The sequence below is a fragment of the Diadema setosum genome, chromosome 4, assembly GCF_964275005.1.
Source record: "Diadema setosum chromosome 4, eeDiaSeto1, whole genome shotgun sequence".
NCBI classification, from domain to species: Eukaryota; Metazoa; Echinodermata; class Echinoidea; order Diadematoida; family Diadematidae; genus Diadema; species Diadema setosum.
Genome location: NC_092688.1, coordinates 18284570 through 18307407, shown reverse-complemented (window position 1 = coordinate 18307407; position 22838 = coordinate 18284570). Strand labels below are relative to the sequence as shown.

Sequence of the window (22838 nt, the reverse complement as noted above, 5' to 3'; positions counted from 1 at the left end):
AGCATTTTTTTTTCTTGTGCAAAGGTTATAGAGTATGATTGCATATGGAAATTGATAAACATTATATACTGCATGCAATTTTAGTGCTGTTTTTAAAGAGATACATGTAATTAAAGATGGCACATGATTTGTCAGTCTTTGTCAATGTCAGTTTATTCTTTGAACTGTGTACATAATACAACTAGCACAATGCAAATTCAAGAAAAATGTTATTGCATGAGTACATGTACAGTATATACACATGCATACTCAATGCCGTACATTGTGACAGCATCCTAGAAGAAAAAAAGACATCAGGTAGATTGAACATACATGTATCATATAAATATATGTATCAAGAGAAACCAAAATTATGTAGCAATGATCTGTACACTCTGATACAAGGGCAACAGCTGTGAGGGTCATACTTGTCCAGTGCCAGTACAAGCACAGTCATTAGTCAAATCCTGGTTCCTCTTAATGAAACATCATATATTAATACAACATTAATATTATCCACCATGGCATTGTAGCCATAGAGATTTTGGTATCACATAACTAAGACAGGGATACACACACACATTATACATGTATTTCGTGATGCATCCTATTTTAAATGTGCTTGTAATAAATTCATACAATGCATGCAAACGCTTAAATACTGACGTATTCTCTGGCAAGTTGTGAGCTCCATCCACCTGTCTATAAGTACAGTGTATTCCAATTCATGTTTGAGTTGCTGAGGAAATATTGGGTTAATCTTGAAAGGTAATGACAATAAACATAAGCAATATTCATACATGGGCAATAGGAGTACACTGTAGTATACAGTATTTACCAACTAGACTATCCACTATCAATTTTCATAATGTGTACAACAAACTTGCCTCTTATCATCCATTTCGGAACGATGGTGAAATCACTGCTATCATGATCACATCGAAAAACAAGGAAAAATGGGACATTTATAATCACCAAGAAATTTATGAGGTTTGATACGGTAACATGTCAAAAGTTTTATCTGGCTCAGTGACTTCAATGTACATGTACTGTATAATCACTTTGAGAATGAAAATGCTTCAAGAATTGCATTTATATCAAGGCATCAGAAATAATGCTACAAAAGAATGAACATAATGTGTGCCTTTCACTCGGACAACTCCATGTAATGAAAAAAAAAATTACTGGTACATATGTCTGTTTTATTTGCAAATACAGGATGAATATTTCCCTCTTCTTTCACATCTGCATGATACAATATCATTTGCAGATTATTCGATCTGCCAAAATGTACACACAACATTCCTTCTAAGAATGACTAGGAAAAGTACACTTACACAAACGAGGCATGCATGGAAAATTAATTTACAGTGTAGTTTTCAAATGTCAAAACTATACAAATGAGTCTTTTCAGCTCAACATGAACCCCTTCTTGATGTGGAGCATTTACTTGGTATCAATTACATACATTGACATTGTGGGGAGACTTAACAAAATGACCTCGGAGCAAATGCAAGGGACCAAGAAGCAGTCGTATTTCAGAGCAAGTGAAAGGTATAAGGTCGTAAGGGATTGTCAGGAAAAGCTACATGGGGAAAAGCTAACCCACAGTGCAGGAGTAAATTTGAATCAAACTGGTGAAATAAAAGAAAAGAAATATGCTTTGTTTTATTATAACAGAAAGAGAAGCTGTTGAAGCTACAATGCACTCCCGTTATGACAAACATGGTCATAACGAAATTCCTGTTACAACGAAGTAAAAATCCAGGCTCTAACATTATCCACTCTAGGAGTCCACTGTACAAGAGAAGGCATGACTCAACAAGACAGTCTATGGGAACTTCAACATGTTTTGATGTGCAATTATAGCAATGCTATTTACACATGGAATGCCATAAATTTAAGTCTTTAATAAAAGATATAACATGTACTTTTATATGGGGGAAAAAGGTATGTGTTCCATGGATCTCTCGATACAGGGTATGTCTATTCATCCATAAAATTTGAATGAAAAAAGGGAGTGGAAGAAAAAGGTACATATGAATTCATACGACTGCTGGGTCTTTTTGAGGCATCACTAGGCACACATTACTGAAAGTGCAATGGCCATCACACTTCCCCTGTAATATCTGTCAGTTAACACACCACTCGAATGTTGCTCACGCTCAACCACTTGACATCACACTCAAATTTCTCCTTTGAGGTAACATCCCCTTTATAAGGAAGTATAATTGTCGAGAGCCTCAGTTGTCCTTCTTTTCCTGCTCTTGGGTTTTGGCTTCCAGCTTGTCGGCTTTCCTCTGGGCCTTGCTCTTGGTACTCTGGTACAGGCTGTCCAGGTTGAAGTCCCTCACGACGTTTTCCTGTAAGGGTGAGATATTGACACAACCAGAAATAAGTATGTAAATGTGTGTTAAATTGTGCAGGGAAACCTGTTATAATGAGGCCTACAGGACTGCTGATTTTACCTCCTTACAACAGGTACCACCTCATACGCATGTACTATAAAAGAGACCAGATAAATGCATTAATTGACACTCAGGAGCGCTGCATTCACCGCGTTAAATGTGCCAACTTGTTGGAAGAGAGCTTGTCATAACGAGGTTTCCATATATATTATTGCAATAATTGGGCTAAATGGGTATTTGACTTTAATTGCAGGGTTTCTCCACATACATCAAAGTTTCACCCGAGACAGCATCTGGCATCAGTGTATCTGCAAAAGTTTTGGTTCAGAGATACTGAAACATATCGTTTCTGAATTTAAGTTTAAATTTCCCTTTCACCTTCACTTTCATGAAAAATGTTCATGTATCGACATAAACTAAGCTCTGTGAAATAATCTTCATCAAAATGAGTTACCTTCACAAACATCCACAAACCCTTTTCTGTTTGAGATGCTACCTATTCTCCCCCTAATGGTAACAAGACCAACAAATTCTTCAAAAGACTATGGTGGAAAAAAAAAATGAAAATAAACTCTACATAAGCACAGTGGAATTTATGTCAAACTTGGATTTAAATACACATCATGACTTTGAAATGACCGTCAACAAGACATAAGATACTGCATGCCAATTACGGAGTTTTCAGACCACAACAATAAATGTTGACAACTTCAATGAAACTCTCTTTTGGTCAATAAGATAGCATATTATCATCACTTTGAAGATTCCCTTTGAATTCACATCATAGCCATTCACAAATTCAAAGTATGAAGTGTTTGTTTATTTGTTTGTTTTGTTTTGTTTTGTTTTGTTTTTTTTTTGGGGGGGGGATGCATCATATTCAAAATGAAATTAGGCCTACTGCAGCCCGTTTCATTTTCCATGACTGTAATAAGTGACTATTGTCCAATATCTAGTGTTTAACTGACCTTGGTCAACTGATACTTCACTGGTACTTCACTTGCAAATTCAAAGCATGAAGTGTGTTTGTTTGTTTTTTGTTTTTGTTTTTTTCATGGGAGGATGCATCATATTCAAAATGATATTAGGCCTAATGCATCCTATTTTCTTCTTCATGCCTGTGAGGAGTGACTGTTGTCCTTTATCTAGTGGTCAACCAACCTTGGTAAACTGGTACTTCACTGTCTGTCCACTGCTGTTCCTGCCTGGCTTTCTCATGATCTCCTTGCCTCCTTGAAACAAGACTATGGTTGGAAGCTGCTTGGATATTGAGGAACTGTCTACCTGGAAACTGAAACAGCGACAAAATGTAGGAGTCAAATAACATTTCATAACTAAACTGCTCTCCCATTTCACCATTTTTAAACATTTCAAAGTCCATCAAGTAATACCTCACTTGTGACATAACAAGGAATGTTCTAGAAGTTATGATTAAAATTATCCTGTATTTTCTTATTATTTTCTTTGTTTTTTAGCAGCTTTCATCACAAATATCTCAACAAGACTGGAGTTAGCTCGTTTTACAATAAAACTCTTCAAATATAGTTTATGAAAGAAAATACTTATTCTGCATGCTGGGGTGACATCAGCGGAACCAACGTTTGTTATACTACAAATTTACAAGAACACATTTTAAAGACAGATCTTCTGCACTCATCTCAATACTGACGTGTAAAGAGAATATAAAGTCATAATGTCCTGCTACACTAACAAGTTTCCTTCATGAGGTTCAAGGATCATCTCTTGGTTTCAGATGCACAGACAAATGAAGACTGGTTTAATATCATGGTCTGTCTCTTCAAAGCAGTTAATAACTTCTTTCTTGGCTCATGGCACTGGCATGCCAGGGTAGTAAGTTCAGGAGCATTAGCAAAAGCTACTTCAGTGGACTCCCATTATAATAAAGTCCTAAGGAACCGGCAGGTTTCTTTTGTTATATTGAAATTTCGTCAAAACCGAACAAGTAAACAATATAAGACATTGAGCGGATAATGCTGTGACCTGAATTTTAAGTTCGTTATAACCAGAATTTCGTTATAACCATGTTCGTTATAATGGGAGTGCAATGTATAACAAAGCTTGAGGATCACACTGTTGAGTTAAGTTTGCCCCATACAGACAAAGCAAGAATTTCAATTCAACCACAGGTGGAAGAATTGATTTGAAACCCATGCCCGTAGTCCGCAACTAGAATAAGTATTTTCCAAGAATTCAGACCTTTGGGCTTGACTGATGTCTTTCCATATCAATCGCTGGAATAGCAGATGTCTGAGTGTGTAACTAAATAAATCCTGCCACAATACTCACATTTCAGCAATTTCAGGATATCTGCCCACATCAAACTTTCCAAATTTGAGATGATTATGTGAGTACCTGCAAGCACAATACAAAGATACAAAAGACAAAAATTACTGCTAGTTTCAGAAGACACTTTTCAATTTGGCATGAAAGCATCTTACTCATAAAACCTGTTGAAAAATATCATACAGAGTATGTCACAAATGCTTGAAATTACTCTGGTTTTATGTCTAATTAACAAGTACATGTACCACAAACAAACAAATTACACGTGATGTAAGACAAAAAATTCCATAATTTCTATGCACTTGACTTGCATTCATACACTTGCAGGATAACTGTTTTTGAAAGCACACTTACTCCATGGACAGCTTGGCAAATGTTGGTGCAAACGTGTGGCAGCTAGCAGACCATGTTGCCATGAATTCTACGACCCAGGTGGTCCTTGGGTTGGCCTTAAGTTCCTCCTGATAGTAAATTTAGGAAACAAGAAACAGAAAAATTACAAATGCTTCAAATACTCGGTATATATGATTCATGTACAATATGCCTTCTCTCACATGAGTGCAAAATACTAGCTTCAACCCATTGCCAAACCCTGGAGGGTAAATACACTGTATTTCAAAACATATTTGGAGACCACTGTGGTGAATGGATTGTTACACTTTGAATGAAGTGATTGCTCTATATCAACTTATATATGTCCATAATTTCACATTAAGAAATCATGAACTGTGGTAATAAAAAGTTGGTGATTTTTCTTTCTGTAATATAAAACAAACAGATACTCAACTCAACCAACAATGTTCTTCATCATCCCTTGAAATTCACTGTTCAAATACAAATGAAACATACTCTTATTTTATAAGATGTAATGATTGATAATGAACTTCAAGGAGTAAAAAAAAAAAAAAAAAAAAAGGCTTCACTCATCAAAACTTTGTAACTTGAAGATACTTTATACATTCATCAAAAACTCTGAGCTAGACAATCCACACACACAAAAAAAAAAAATGTAAAGGCAATTAATGGTTAGATGTTATGATTTTACAATGCTTGTGTCACATAAAAAGTACAGCACATCAAATTTGTGTACCGGTAATTCACGTAATGCAGCAAAACACAAGTAATAGGCACTGGAGGAATGTGTGATGTAGAGTGCACTGACCTTATCAGAGACCTGGTTTAACAACAAATAACACAAGGATGCTTCACTTCACAAAACACTGTCTACTCAGGAAGACCTGGAAATTGAGAATTACCTCCAGAGAATCTCCTTTGAAATACACAATGTTCTGGGGTCCAACATATGCAGGTTCTGGAAACACAACCATGCAACCTGAAATGCAACAGCAAAACAACTGAGTGTTAATCTTCACAAAACAGACTATACTCCTGATCATTATAATTATATACTCATAGTACTTGCTGAGATGTATGAATATGTTCAAGTTGTACATTGAATTGTACTTAATGTTTAATAACATTGACGACATTCTGGCGGTATACATTTGAAAAAGAACAAAACAAAACAAAACAAAACAAAACAAAACAAAACAAAACAAAACAAAACAAAACAAAACAAAAACTAGCAATCCATATGTACGCTCCCCCTGACATGAAAGTACAAACTTTACTGCAATCTAAGAAATTACATGTATTGGAGGTTTCTGCAGATAAAACTCACATAGTGACAAATCAATGTAAACCTACATGATATTGTTTTTGAAGGGGGTTACAAATGATGTTTTGAGATTTATAAAGAAATCTACTGACATTACATCAGTAGATTCTAAGCAAATAACAAGCATATATGTATGTCAAAGGTAGAACCAGTCTTGTAGCTTACTTTAAAGACAGCCAATCCCTTTTGTATGCAAATTTGTGAAAAATTGGTGAGAACACTTAGGTATTGAAGAAAACACTATTTGGCAACCTCCTGTAAATTTTGAACTCAAGAGGGTCTTTATTTGTTTAGTTAAATCGACCATTAAGATTTGAATAATTTTTGCGAACTTCGCAAAAATTACAAATCTAAATACTAGTCTAGTTTTACAGACCTGTGTGATGCACTTAGTTGTACATGTAATTCATGTAAGTGATGTGTTGTTATTTGCCATTGATAACAAAGTAAGAGAAGCTAGTGAATTCTTCTTTTCTGACAGCTTTAACATGCATATATCTGTTGTTCGAAGTTTAAGTATCATATTACAACCACAGGAGGATTAATGTATGCAGCTGTGCCTAGTACACAGAATACGTTACGGTGAGCGTTTGGTGCATTATTTGAATTTTAACGGCTAACAACCTTCAAATATCACAGGAACGTTATAGATTTACAATAGTCTTGTCATTCTGGTGGAATATATCATGTTCTGTGCTATTTGGGAAGGAATGCAAAAGGGAAGGGCCATCTTTAAAGGAAGTCAAATTAACACCATACTGTGTCAACATGCTGATTCAGTCTTTCAGCATTATTTGACACGGCTTACTGTTCAAGCTAAATTTCAAACAAATTTATCCCTCATCAAAACAATTTAGCTTTTCATAGAGCCTTGTCATATATTATATAATATTCAAATAGAATTATAGGTAATATTCAGATAGAATGCAGCAAAAAAGGATGAATTTCTTACCTACAGCAACTGCAACAAACAAAATTGACAGTCGTGGATCTGTGAGCCCAAATAGGAGTGTATTTGCAACTTTGCAGAACAGGAAAACCTTTGTTAAGAGCTCCTTGAGTGGTGGCTTCTTACGATTCTTGACAGCAATGGTGCATGCCAGGAACAGAAGTATGTTGCTCTCATTCTACAAGTGGAAGATAAAACAATAAATTCATCACTAGACCATCTTAGTCATGAGGAATCTATTAACATACAAAAATATGAATGTGCAGAAAATCTACAGTAAATCGTCAAGAGATAGCATCAAATATCAATGGTATACAATGTAGCACTCGTGGCACTCTCCATAAAACAAAAGTGAAATGAAAATGAATATTTAAATAAAACACGAGAAACAAAATACTTCTGCAGTGATGAATACTCACAAAATGTATATATTTGAATTTGAACTACAGTTAATAAAACTGTATGTATCAAAAGTGAACGTAAAATTGCCTTTTCTATCTCACAGTTAAAATATTAAATAAGTAATCTTTTCAAAATTCCTCTGTCTTAACATGATGCTGTGTTGACATTTGACAGCAGAGTTGCTTACTGCAGTATTGATAAAACTATAAATATGAATGATCATAATAACACATACTGTATATGCCGAATATTTTGCAAGGTTTTAATTTTCATGAGTTGGGTGCTATTCGCGAATTTAAAAGTATAAACTCTCATCCCAACATGAATGTGTCGTGCACGCGTACATTTTTTTTCGTTCAGCGCTGTATTCCACAATTGCGAATTTAACGACTCGCAAAATTTTCACGAAGTCCCATCTCGCGAAAAATTAGACTTGTTAAATTGGATATGGCGTATACAGTACCATGCACAGCCCACTAAAAAATGTAGAATACATTCATGCTGTAAAATACCACAGCACAACTCTTTTCAAGCTTTGCATGCTTAAAACTGGAAATGGTTGACCTTTAATCTTGACACAAACTCTGTGTACCACACTACATAAGACAGTATGAATGCAATGTGGCTGATGATAAAGCTTTTGTGAATTTGGCCTCACTCAAATTTTTCCATCACATTGCAAGAAATGCCATGAAAGTTTACAAGACAAAAGCTTAACTTTTAGAATAAAGTAAACTCAAATCTTGGTGTTTGAATGAGGATAGGGCTATGAGCTCAGCTGAGCTGAGGAAGAGGATTGGAGTGAGGGAGCAACATGCACATAGATATATATGGGGGCTAGTGTACTTTTGCACCTCCTTGTCAATTGATCTCCACACATGCACAAACTCACTCTAAATATCCAACAACCACAAATATTTGCATCTGCGCGACACCCATGGCCAGTAGAAATGAAATTTTCGCTGTTTTGACACTTTAATAATTACAAGAATAAGTCGATCACAGCTAGCTTTATCAATATGTAGTTTGCTTTGCGATAACTGTGTTGCACAGGAGCAGGTGGCGCAGCGCACGGTACAAAATGTATACAAAACATGTTCACGGTATGGCAGTAAGCACTGCTGCGATTGACCTGAATGTAGTGATCTCATAGTGATCATAGCAAGTTCTATGGTATTATTAAAAAGATAAACCTGTATTTCCACCTTTCCCTCACCTTGTACTATGTCTTGCCGTAGCAACTGATTGAGGTTTGGGGTTGTTTTTCGTGTTTGTGTGTGTGTGTCAGAGAAGATTGGGAAAAACATGGTTATCGCAAGGGTGAAAGAATATAAAGAGAAAAGGTAGGAAAAGGGGGAGGAAATGAATGAAAAGATACCAAAAAGGTAAACCTGGAAATAATGAAACAAAAGGTTTACAAAATAGAAAGTAAATTCAAAATAAAAACAAAAGATAATAGAAATAAATAGAGAAGAGAAACTTGCATTATAAAGGAAAGCAAGGGAGAGATGGATATGTATGTAAAGAAAAGCAGAACCAAAACTAGAAATGTCGCTTTGGCGACTGGTATGCCTCCGCCATAATGCATGATTTTCCCAGTAGGTCTAGATAGTACATGTGGACAATGTGTGATTACATTTTCACAAAATTGGCAAAATATTGGAATGACAAGTTTGTCACAAATGTGTTGAATGTTCACCTTCCTTGACGTAGGTTTAATTGGATGAATAAGAGAGCATGTATCTAGGGATTTAAGGACTTTAACTTGACTTTGACCCATTCATACATTTAGGCATTGAGTAATTTTCAAGGTACAGGTGTGGAGAAAAAGTGCAATTTCTGAATTGAAAAGTAAATTGTTACCATTTTCATCTGGCCCTTGACCCTAAAATTCATAAGATAATACTTTCAGGTAGAACATGCATAATATGTACTAAGTTTCAAGGTAACTTGAGCCACTTCCAAGATATGGAGGAAAAAGTTAGTTAAGCACTTTCACTTGATCTTTGACCTTTTGACCTTTGAGGCAAAAAGAGAAAAAAAAAAAACTTTCCAGAGAATTTCTATTAGGTTACACACGCATACACCAAGTGTAAAAAAATAACCCTGCTGGCATTGCATAAATATGAGGGTAATAGTAAAATTTTGAAGTCTTGCACTTGACCTTTGACCCCTGACCTTTGACCCCATGAACCCTACATTCTCTAGATAATCACTTCCAGTCAGTACATGTATATACTATGTTCCATGAAGATACCTTGAACAATTTTCCAAGGTACGGAGAAAAAAAAAAAAGTTTTAATATTTTTACTTGACCTTTTGACCTTTTGAACTTTTGACCTTTGACCTCATGACCCAAACTTTCACCAGAGAATCTTAATTGGGTAATACATGTATACACTAAGTTTCAAGAAAATATCTTCAGGCATTCAATAGATATGGTGGAAATAGTGAAATTTTATGTATTTGACACTGACCTTTTGACCTTTGACCTTTGACCTCATGACCCAAACTTTCACCAGAGAATCTTAATTGGGTAATACATGTATACACTAAGTTTCAAGAAAATCTCTTCAGGCATTCAATAGATATGGTGGAAATAGTGAAATTTTATGTATTTGACCCTGACCTTTTGACCTTTGACCTCATGACCCAAACTTTCACCAGAGAATCTTAATTGGGTAATACATGTATACACTAAGTTTCAAGAAAATATCTTCAGGCATTCAATAGATATGTTGGAAATAGTGAAATTTTATGTATTTGACCTTGACCTTTTGACCTTTGACCTTGAGATGTGCACCCAAAAGTTGATAGGCACAACTTCACCCCCTAATACACATACATGCCAAGTTTCATTAGGATACCTCAACAGGTTTCGATAGTTACCTTGTCCACAAAATTCATTACGGACGGACGGAAGGACGGACGGACGGACGGAAGGACGGACGGACGGAAGGACGGACGGACGGAAGGAAGGAAGGACGGACGGACGGACAACCCGAAAACATAATGCCTCCGGCACCACTTCGTGGCGGAGGCATAAAAACAAATAAATATTGAAAACAAAAAAGCACTCGTTAGAATAAGAGAATGAGACATGAATCAGAACTGGATGAAAGCAAAGATGAAAGAATTGTACAGGTTGTAAATGAAATAAAGAAATGAATACATCAAAATGAAACAAAAGCAAGAGATATTGGAGAGGAAAGAAAGGAACGGTAGATGGAGTGAAAGATAAAACCCATGAAGGAAACAAAGAACAATTAGGCAGAAAGTAAGATTGAATAGGAAATTTAGAAAGTTAGAAAAGAGGAAAACCCAAATAAATTATTAATAGGGAAGAAAGGGAAAGGAAAGTTAGGAATACCAGAAAATGAAAGAAGACAGAAAAGAAAGAGACAGATATAAGGGGCTGCACGCACACATGCACGTGCTAAACCACTACCGCAAGACTTAGTTGAGGAAAAGGGGAATTTTTTTTTTTTAGCTTTTCAAAGACACCATAGAAAAGCTGCTGTGATCGCTACATTCAGATCAAATGATCGACCCTTACTGCATGCACTGAACGCATTCGTACTGCGCCGACTGCTTGTGTACAGAGAAACATTTCAAGCGATCCAAGCTTTTCCAACACTTGAAAAAGTGTTAAAACCTAATTTCTATTCGACTTTTAGAGCGAGGCTCAGATACAATTATTTAGGTTACTGAATACGTTGTAACTAGGGTGAGTTTGTGCATGTTTGGAGATAATTTGACAAGGAGGTACAGGTGTGACAGTACACTAGCGCCGATATAAGTGTATGACACATAATGATTTGTTCAAGGCGAGTTGTCAATTGTTAATCGTGGCTGCATCTAAACTCACCCAGGCCAAGGGTAAGGGCAAAAGTATCAACTATCATACTCATAGAATGTAGACATAGATCTACATTGTAGTCAAACTTCTACTTCTACGGTGCTTCTCATCAAAGCCTGTTCAGCAAATGGATGAGGGTTTGTTGTGTGGTGCTTCAGACAGTGGATGCCATTTTGTGCTTTGTGCTCTTTCAAACTTAATAAAGGCATTAGGCCTAAAGCATAGTTCTCGGAAGGGCTCAAAATCTATCTTCTACCATATGGAATTCGCTTGCAATATATGGAAAGAGACTATTTAATAAGAAACTTACCTGGGGTAGTATTCTGAGCCCGTTTTATCTCTGTTTTAAGTCTGTTTTAACAAAGGCAAAGCCTTATTCATAGTAATACAAGTAACTTTACAACATTCTTATTATCTTTATGCGCGTGTAGGATACACGATAAAACCCCATACACGGATCCTTATATGTCGGACTAAATCATACATACCCACGACAACTGGCATTCTTTGCTCTCCTCATTCTCCGGAAATATGGTACAGAATGGCCTCACCAGCCTCACGAACAAAAATGAAATCGAAAGTATAAGATTCGACATGTGGTAGGCACTGAAATAGTGCCTATATTGCATAATCTGTCGCATAATGACGGTGCTTTTCATACCGACGCTTACTCCAAAGTCACAACGCAGGTCTCCACACGTACACTACTAGTAGTAATTGTGGCTTCCGGTTCCGGCAGGGTGGCTGCGCCGCCGCGCCGCCGCGCGTATGGCAAGCCGTTTTTACATTTAAAGTTAATTTCTGATATCACAAATTCCATTTTGTGATATAAAAAATCAAATTTTTGATATCAAGAATTCAATTTGTGATATCAAGAATTAAATTTGTGATATCACAAATTCCCGTAAGTGTAGCACATGAACTTAATTTGTGATATCAAGATATCGAATTTGTGATATCACAAAATCCATTTTTGATATCACAAAATCAATTTGTGATATCAGAAATTCGAATTTGTGATATCTAAAATTCAATTTGAGATATCACTAAATGAATTTGTGATATCAGAAATTCGAATTTTTGATATCAAAAATAGGTTTCACGTGAAAAACCAATGGTAATTCGTGATATCACAAAATGATTTTTTGATATCACAAATTCGAATTTGTGATATCACGAAATAAATTTGTGATATCACTAATTTCAATTTGTGATATCAAGAATTCTTATTTGTGATATCACAAATGCGAATTTCTGATATCACAAATTCCATTTTGTGATATCACGAATTGAATTATTGATATCACAAAATCGAATTTGTGATATCAGTAATTCACAGGGAATTCGAGCGTTAGTTTTGCGCTGAAATTCAACTGTGAATTCGAGCGTTAGTTGAGCGCAGAAATACACGGGGATTTCGAGCGTTAGTTCAGTGCAGTAAATCCCTGTGAATTCGAGCATTAGTTGAGCGCAGAAATACAAAGTGAATTCGAGCGTTAGTTTTGCGCTGAAAATCAACTGTGAATTCGAGCGTTAGTTGAGCGTAGAAATACACAGGGAATTCGAGCGTTAGTTCAGTGCAGTAAATCCCTGTGAATTCGAGCGTTAGTTGAGCGCAGAAATACAAAGTGAATTCGAGCGTTAGTTTTGCGCTGAAATTCAACTGTGATTTCGAGCGTTAGTTGAGCGCAGAAATACACAGGGATTTCGAGCGTTAGTTCAGTGCAGTAAATCCCTGTGAATTCGAGCGTTAGTTGAGCGCAGAAATACAAAGTGAATTCGAACATTAGTTTTGCGCTGAAATTCAACTGTGAATTCGAGCGTTAGTTGAGCGCAGAAATACACAGGGATTTCGAGCGTTAGTTCAGTGCAGAAAATCGCTGTGAATTCGAGCATTAGTTTAGCGCAGAAATACAAAGTGAATTCGAACGTTAGTTGAGCGCAGAAATACACAGGGAGTTCTAGCGTCAGTTTAGTGCAGAAAATCGCTGTGAATTCGAGCATTAGTTTAGCGCAGAAATACAAAGGGAATTCGAGCGTTAGTTTTGCCCTGGAATTCAACTGTGAATTCGAGCGGTTTTGTTTGTTGTGTTTTTTTTTAGCGCAGAAATACACAGGGAATTGGAACATTACTTTTGAGCTGATATTCAGATGGAAGGTATACTACTGCTAACTTTTTTTAGAACAATGTTCAAAATACCAATAACTATATTATTATGAGAGATTTACACATCCATCATTCCGTAAATGATCATCAAGGTATATTCGATGAATTATTGATACAAATCAATTGTTTTGCAACATGTTATCATAAATTCAATGATACTATGTTCACTTAGGGCTTACATTTAATTCAACGTTTTGGTCCTCAAATTGTCATCTATTACTATACATTATTGTTAATTATGATACATTTTTCATGTGGTAATCCCCTTTACAGTAGACTCTTCCACCAAATCGATATTATGTGTGGTGGTATGTGTATGTGTGTTATAAAAGCATATACTATGTGTTTGTATTGCGGAGGACCGACCGAGGGCAATCAACCCTCTGGTCTGTGTATGTCAGCAGCGGAGAATAAGAGAGAGAGAGAGAGAGAGAGAGAGAGAGACTGTGAGTCATGCGGGGTGCGAGAGGGAGTCGTAAACTTGCCAATTTAATGTCCACCACTGGTGTCGGCTGGTGGTCACATAAAGCAACGTTTTTCTTTTAAAGACATTTTCTCACTCCTCAAAATCAGTCCTCCAGAACAAAGGGGTGTATCCATTAAGACCAATTGTGTTGGGTGTACAGTTTGCCTGCCCCAGTATGTTTATGATTTTGTAAAATGATTTAAAGTGTAATCATATAGGCAAGTTTATTCAAGAACCAAAACCGGGGAGAACAAAACTGGAACGCACAAGCCCAAAAGTCTTCAGACCAGAGCAAGAAGAGTGAAGATAGCCAGATCTTATGAGGAGTTTATGCAGCAGTACGCATGGCAAACAAACAGTTAGAATTTGTAGTAGGAAAAAAGCAGTGGTACGAAGGACTTCAATTTTGTTAATCTGCGCAATGAGAAATCTCTCTTATTAAGTAACAGGGGGAGGTCGGGAGAGAGTATCTTTCACATGACAGAGTAAAGAGAAACGCAAACAAAAGTTGTAAGTCAACCAGTCTCTGCCAAATCAGTGGCGAGAAATGGAGGGAAAAAAAGAGAATATAACAATGACTTTGAAGCAATTGACAACATATAAATAATGGCATTTTAGATATGTTGCTAAACGATTTATTTTCATCGATTCTTTTAAAACCAATTCCTAATCACTTTAAATGAAGACGAGTTGCCAAAACTCTTCATTTAGGTTTTTTTTTGTAACTATCGTTATATACAGCCTGTACTATGTAAAGATAACACCTGAAATTCCAAAGGAATATCTGCGCTAAACTAATGCTCAAATTCACAGTGTATTTCTGCGCTCAACTAACGCTCGAATTCACAGTTGAATTTCAGCGCAAAACTAAAGCTCGAATTCCCTGTGTATTTCTGCGGTCAACTAACGCTCGAATTCACAGTTGGATTTCAGCGCAAAACTAATGCTCGAATTCCCTGTGTATTTCTGCGCTCAACTAACGCTCGAATTCACAGTTGAATTTCAGCGCAAAACTAATGCTCGAATTCCCTGTGTATTTCTGCACTGAACTAACGCTCGAATTCACAACTGAATTTCAGCGCAAATCTAATGCTCGAATTCCCTGTGTATTTCTGCGCTCAACTAACGCTCGAATTCACAGTTGAATTTCAGCGCAAAACTAATGCTCGAATTCCTTGTGTATTTCTGCTCTCAACTAACGCTCGAATTCACAGCTGAATTTCAGCGCAAAACGAATGCTCGAATTCCCTATGTATTTCTGCGCTCAACTAACGCTCAAATTCCCGTTGGTTTTCTGCACTGAACTAAAGCTCGAATTCCCTGTGTATTTCTGCGCTCAACAAACGCTAGAATTTACGGTTGAATTTCAGCGCAAAACTAATGCTCGAAATCAAATCATTTCTTTGCGAAAGATATGTGCTGAAATTCCATGTAAATTAATGATATCACAAATTGGAATTAGTGATATCACAAAATGTATTTCTTGATATCAAAAATTGAATTTGTGATATCAGAAATTCGAATTTTTGATATCACGAAAGGGAATTCGTGATATCAGAAAATCTTTTTAAAAAGCAATATGGCTTGCCATACGCGCGCGATGCGATAAAATACCGCGTGGAAAAAGTGGGGATCCGAAAAAGTACCCGCATGGGTTTATTGCATATACTCGGAGTAGCCACCTCTTTGGTTTATTGTAATGAACTTCGCAAGCAGTCCAGTAGGCCTGTGTCTGGTGATCGTTGTGAATAAGCCAAAGAACTAGTTTGGCAAAAGCCCATGCAGAATTCTCATTTGGAGCGTTTTTTCATAAATCAACGCTCTTACAAAGATAGTCTAAGGGAAGAAAGGGAAAGAATGAAAACAAAGAAAATTCCATAAACTCTACATGCTGTATTCAAAATGAGAGAATCTAGAAAGCTGTTTAAAAGAGTCATCCAAAAGGAACAATCAGCAATCTGTATGAATGAATCACAGTGAATGAATGGACGATGGATAAGTGTAAATCTATATAAGTCAATTACTGAAAAATGATTGAATGAAGGTGCACATGAAGAATTAGTGACATAGCATCGGTGCATAAATGATTAATGATGAATTTATTACTTGCAAAAGAAATCAACGTATCGATCGACCAATCCATCAATAACTTGATATATCAAACATACTCTGCAGTGAAAATCAATTAACGCATTGATTGATTACTTCAAACTCTATTCAAATGATCTTCGTTTGGGGCTTTTAATTTCGAAAGCAAAATTTCATTTTAGCGAAAGTTCTTGACACTATAAAGACAGCAATATTTGATCGAACCAAACTCACAGACAAATTATAGTAGGCTACTCCGGTTCTGAATTTCTAAACAACTAGTCCGTGAGATAATAATTATTTAAGATCGCACCCATCTTCAAATCCTCGCGCCCGCAATATTTTATTTATTCATTTTTTTCTTCTTCCCACAGTGGGTTCCTCACCAAGGTGTATCAATGGGCTTATATTTTGGATTATATATATATATATATATATAGAAGAAAGAGTCTCAAGTACGCCATGAATCCAACGATTACAAAAAATGATGGATGTTTATCATTGTCCATCATTGTCTTTGCACTGACGAAGGTCTGAGGCAGACCGAAAATTTTGTCATAATTTTTTTTTTTGTAATCGTTGGATTCATGGCGTACTTGAGACTCTTTCTTCTAATAATTACAACATTCGAAGTCCAACACGTGGAAAATTCCAAGATGAATATATATAGATATACTGTATATATATATAATATCATCTATCTATATCATCGTCAAGACATAGTGATCGGTTGAAAGAGTCTGTGTGATCATCATGGGCGTAAATCCCGGGGGGGATGGGGGGGATATATCCCCCCCTGAAATGGAGGAGGGGGGGATGGCCTGTACAATCATCCCCCCCTGAATTTTGAGGGGAAAAATGGAGGAAGCAGAAATGTGATTGTATCAATTTTGGCATATTGCATGACGTTTGTACGCCGGCCTTCAGACAGGTAACAGAGCTGAACAGTATTCTATCTTGTAGGAAAATGTATACATAATTTTCTCAAGCGCTCGCTCGCTTCGCTCGCTCGCGAAGAAAGTAACATTGACATACACTGTAAGGTATGGCTCAGACGTTGACAACGTCAATGCTATGACGCGAGTAACTGGGGACCATCTGCAAAATATGTACGAAAACAAACAAACAAACAATAACAAAAACTACATCGCCATAATTGAACCCCCTCCATTTCCTGAATCATTCCTGAGAAACGACTGTGACTAATGACTCAGTCAGGATACATCTATGGGCATACCCAGAGAAGATCAGGGGCGTCGAATCTATGGGGGGGGGGGGGCAAAGGGGCATTTGCCCCGCCCCTGCGGAAGCGTTTAGGCAGACAAATAATTTATCCCCCAAGCAATTCCCGAGATGAGGACAAATCTCGAACTTTCTTAATGGAAAATTGTCGAAAAATCGCCAGAACTCTGCACCAGATCGTTGTATTTCAATCATAAACATGCAAAAGCTCCGCTATACAGGATCCCTTTCGATAAACTTTGTACAATTTTGACATTGACGTATATTTCCCTAATTTATCAAAGAGTGTGCAGCAGATCTTTCTTTCAAAAGCGAAAAATATAGCTACAAACGGCAGTTTTTGGAGTGTAAAATGTCAAAATTTTCAAGCTCGCTCGCTCCGCTCGCTCGCTCGCATTTAACCGCTATGCCATTCTCCTGATGTTGCTGCCAGTGACTGACAGCAGGTGCGCCCAGTGCGCCCCCCTTAATTTCCAAAGCGAAAAATTTATCTACAAACGGCAGTTTTGGGACTGTAAAATGTCAAAATTTTCAAGCTCGCTCGCTTCGCTCGCTCGCATTTAATCATTATTCCATTCTCCTGAGGTTGCTGCCGGTAATTGCCAGCAGTTTTCGCCCGATGCGCCTCCTTAATTTCCAAAGCGAAAATATAGCTACAAACGGCAGTTTGGGGATTGTAAAATGTCAAAATTTTCAAGCTCGCTCTCCTCGCTCGCTCGCATTTAATCATTATTCCATTCTCCTGATGTTGCTGCCAGTAATTGCCAGCAGTTTTCGCCCGGTGCGCCCCCCTTAGTTTCCAAAGCGAAAAATATAGCTTCAATCGGCAGTTTTGGGACTGTAAAATGTCAACATTTTCAAGCTCGCTCGCTTCACTCGCTCGCATTTAATCATTATTCCATTCTCCTGAGGTTGCTGCCAGTAATTGCCAGCAGTTTTCGCCCGATGCGCCTCCTTAATTTCCAAAGCGAAAATATAGCTACAAACGGCAGTTTGGGGATTGTAAAATGTCAAAATTTTCAAGCTCGCTCTCCTCGCTCGCTCGCATTTAATCATTATTCCATTCTCCTGATGTTGCTGCCAGTAATTGCCAGCAGTTTTCGCCCGGTGCGCCCCCCTTAGTTTCCAAAGCGAAAAATATAGCTTCAATCGGCAGTTTTGGGACTGTAAAATGTCAACATTTTCAAGCTCGCTCGCTTCACTCGCTCGCATTTAATCATTATTCCATTCTCCTGAGGTTGCTGCCAGTAATTGCCAGCAGTTTTCGCCCGATGCGCCCCCTTGGTTATTTCCAAAGCGAAAATATAGCTACAAACGGCAGTTTGGGGATTGTAAAATGTCAAAATTTTCAAGCTCGCTCTCCTCGCTCGCTCGCATTTAATCATTATTCCATTCTCCTGATGTTGCTGCCAGTAATCGCCAGCAGTTTTCGCCCGGTGCGCCCCCCTTAATTTCCAAAGCGAAAAATATAGCTACAAACGGCAGTTTTTGGACTGTCCGTAATGTCAAAATTTTCAAGCTCGCTCGCTTCGCTCGCTCGCATTTAATCATTATTCCATTCTCCTGATGTTGCTGCCAGTAATTGCCAGTAGTTTTCGCCCGTGCGTCCCCTTAATTTCCAAAGCGAAAAATATAGCTACAAACGGCAGTTTGGGAACTGTAAAATGTCAAAATTTTCAAGCTCCCTCTCTTCGCTCGCTCGCATTTAATCATTATTCCATTCTCCTGATGTTGCTGCCAGTAATTGCCAGCAGTTTTAGCCCGTGCGCCCCCCCTTAATTTCCAAAGCGAAAAATATAGCTTCAAACGGCAGTTTGGGGATTGTAAAATGTCAAAATTTTCTAGCTCGATCGCTTCGCTCGCTCGCATTTAATCATTATTCCATTCTCCTGATGTTGCTGCCAGTAATTGCCAGCAGTTTTAGCCCGTGCGCCCCCCTTAATTTCCAAAGCGAAAAATATAGCTTCAAACGGCAGTTTCGGGATTGTAAAATGTCAAAATTTTCTAGCTCGATCGCTTCGCTCGCTCGCATTTAATCATTATTCCATTCTCCTGATGTTGCTGCCAGTAATTGCCAGCAGTTTTCGCCAGATGCGCCCCCCTTAATTTCCAAAGCGAAAAATATAGCTACAAACGGCAGTTTTGGGACTGTAGAATATCAAAATTTTCAAACTCGCTCTCTTCGCTCGCTCGCATTTAATCATTATTCCATTCTCCTGATGTTGCTGCCAGTAATTGCCAGCAGTTTTCGCCCGGTGCGCCCCCCTTAGTTTCCAAAGCGAAAAATATAGCTTCAATCGGCAGTTTTGGGACTGTAAAATGTCAACATTTTCAAGCTCGCTCGCTTCGCTCGCTCGCATTTAATCATTATTCCATTCTCCTGATGTTGCTGCCAGTAATTGTCAGCAGTTTTCGCCCGGTGCGCCCCCCTTAATTTCCAAAGCGAAAAATATAGCTACAAACGGCAGTTTTGGGACTGTAAAATATCAAAATTTTCAAGCTCGATCGCTTCGCTCGCTCGCATTTAATCGCTATGCCATTCTCCTGATGTTGCTGCCAGTAATTGCCAGCAGTTTTCGCCCGGTGCGCCCCCGCCCCCTTAATTTCCAAAGCGAAGAATATAGTTACAAACGGCAGTTTGGGGACTGTAAAAATGTCAAAATTTTCAATGCAAAAAGATTTCACCGTGGGAGGGGGAAATCCCCCTACCATACCCTCCTCCCCCCCCCCCCCCTCGCTTGCTTCGCTCCCTCACATAACCGCTCCTCCTATACAAATCCTGTCTACGCCGGTGATAGGCCCCATTATTTAGTAGGCCTTCACAGTGATGTCGCACAGGCGGAGCAAGAGCTGAAATCCCACGATTTAGTCATTCAATAATATATTGTGAATATTTCATTTTCTTATTGTTTTTTTAAAGAAAAGAAAACAAAATTTTCACCAAAAGTGTGCACCAGATCGCTGAATTTCAGGTCTGAAAATGCAAAATCTTCCACGTGTGGGAGAGGGATACCCCCCCCCCCTGTTTTCATACTTTTAAGGTCTGATTTTCCGCCGAAAGTCATCTGACAAGCAAAAAAAAAAAGCAACAAGAACAACAAGTCTTCATATTTTTGCTGCCACTTTCCTCCCACTTTATATTTCATGCAAAAGAGTGGGACATCCGATCCCTGTAAAGTGTGTGCGTGTGTGTGTGTGTGGGGGGGGGGGGGGCACCAAGCTTCTGCCTCCCCCCCCCCCCCCCCCAAAGGCTGCGCCGGTCCGGTTATGGGCTTGTAATCGTGGTGATGGTGACCATCCCCCCCACTCCTCAGTACGGATTTACGCCGTTGGTGATCATAATGTATTTTGAACTATGATCAGAATGTTAGCATGTTTGACACGATATGGTAGGTCTATTTGGAAAATGTCGTCACTATTAATGACTATTATCTACAAATATACACATTCCTCAATGTTTATAACGCGCAGCAGTTGCAGGGTTCGGGCAGGACGAAGCGCGGGAGTCTGCAAATTTGGTGTGGTAGGCTATTTGCCATACAGTGTCCGTCATTATTTTGTCGATAACAGTTTAAAAATTCGTATCTGATAGCTCCTCATCTACGTTGACTCAACAGAAACCACGCCCAACATACCAAACATATCAATATTTCTTGATTACGACTGAATAAGAAAAAGAGTAAAATTACATCTGAGATATAGGCCTAGAGAGTTTTGTGCGAAAGATAGGGCCCTACTATGACAACTCTTCGGGGTTTCAGGTTATAGTGTCCAGTATTATAAGCGTGCGTCATGGTACCCATGCAGTTCAAGGAGTGTAAGGGATACGGATATGTAGGCCCTACTCGTATCTCTGAGGGAAACCATGGAGGCCATATTATTATGGACCCTATAGCTCTCTACTCTACTATAAAGCACGTACACTGAATGGAGACAAGATTCTAGTTATAGATGATGTTCAGAGTTTTCAGGCTTGGGTTGTTACCGGCAACGCGGACCGTGTATAGCTATAGTTTTTTATGCCTCCGCCACGAAGTGGTGCCGGAGGCATTATGTTTTCGGGTTGTCCGTCCGTCCGTCCGTCCGTCCTTCCGTCCGTCCGTCCGTCCGTCCGTCCTTCCGTCCGTCCGTAATGAATTTTGTGGACAAGGTAACTATCAAAACCTGTTGAGGTATCCTAATGAAACTTGGCATGTATGTGTATTAGGGGGTGAAGTTGTGCCTATCAACTTTTGGGTGCACATGCTCAAGGTCAAAGGTCAAAAAGTCAAGGTCAAATACATAAAATTTCACTATTTCCACCATATCTATTGAATGCCTGAAGATATTTTCTTGAAACTTAGTGTATACATGTATTACCCAATTAAGATTCTCTGGTGAAAGTTTGGGTCATGAGGTCAAAGGTCAAAGGTCAAAAGGTCAAGTAAAAATATTAAAACTTCTTTTTTTTTTCTCCATACCTTGGAAAATTGTTCAAGGTATCTTCATGGAACATAGTATATACATATACTGACTGGAAGTGATTATCTAGAGAATGTAGGGTTCATGGGGTCAAAGGTCAGGGGTCAAAGGTCAAGTGCAACACTTCAAAATTTTACTATTTCCCTCCTATCATGCAATGCCAGCAGGGTTATTTTTTTTTACACTTGGTGTATGCATACATGTGTAACCTAATAGAAATTCTCTGGAAAGTTTTTTTTTCTTCTTTTTTTGCCTCAAAGGTCAAAAGGTCAAAGATCAAGTGAAAGTGCTGAACTAACTTTTTCCTCCATATCTCGGAAGTGGCTCAAGTTATCTTGAAACTTAGTACATATTATGCATGTTCTACTTGAAAGTGATTATCTTATGAATTTTAGGGTCAAGGGCCAGTTGAAAATGGTAACAATTTATTCAATTCAGAAATTGCACTTTTTCTCCACACCTGTACCTTGAAAATTACTCAATGCCTAAATGTATGAATGGGTCAAAGTCGAGTTAAAGTCCTTAAATCCCTAGATACATGCTCTCCTATTCATCCAATTAAACCTAGGTCAAGGAAGGTGAACATTCAACACATTTGTGACAAACTTGTCATTTCAATATTTTGCCAATTTTGTGAAAATGTAATCGCACATTGTCCACATGTACTATCTAGACCTATTGGGAAAATCATGCATTATGGCGGAGGCATACCAGTCGCCAAAGCGACATTTCTAGTTTCAGTATGGTCTTTGGGCTTATGGGAGTCATGCAAGGGCGCATTTACTGCATGGTAATCAGTATACTAATTACGAAACTAGAAAAAGCAGTCGGAAAG

The 22838-nt window shown here is 38.0% G+C and overlaps 1 protein-coding gene across 1 annotated transcript; it reads right to left on the bottom strand.

The window, feature by feature from the left end:
• Window positions 1–137: 137 nt before the first annotated feature.
• On the bottom strand, window positions 138–12265 carry LOC140226966 (thioredoxin-related transmembrane protein 2-like). The gene is made up of 7 exons (XM_072307403.1): window positions 12068–12265; window positions 7322–7496; window positions 5948–6024; window positions 5046–5152; window positions 4695–4760; window positions 3549–3678; window positions 138–2342 (listed from the first exon to the last, which is right to left on the bottom strand). The coding sequence occupies exons 1-7, from the start codon at window positions 12236–12238 to the stop codon at window positions 2223–2225; spliced, it is 846 nt and encodes a 281-aa protein (XP_072163504.1). The 5' UTR covers window positions 12239–12265; the 3' UTR covers window positions 138–2222.
• Window positions 12266–22838: the final 10573 nt, after the last annotated feature.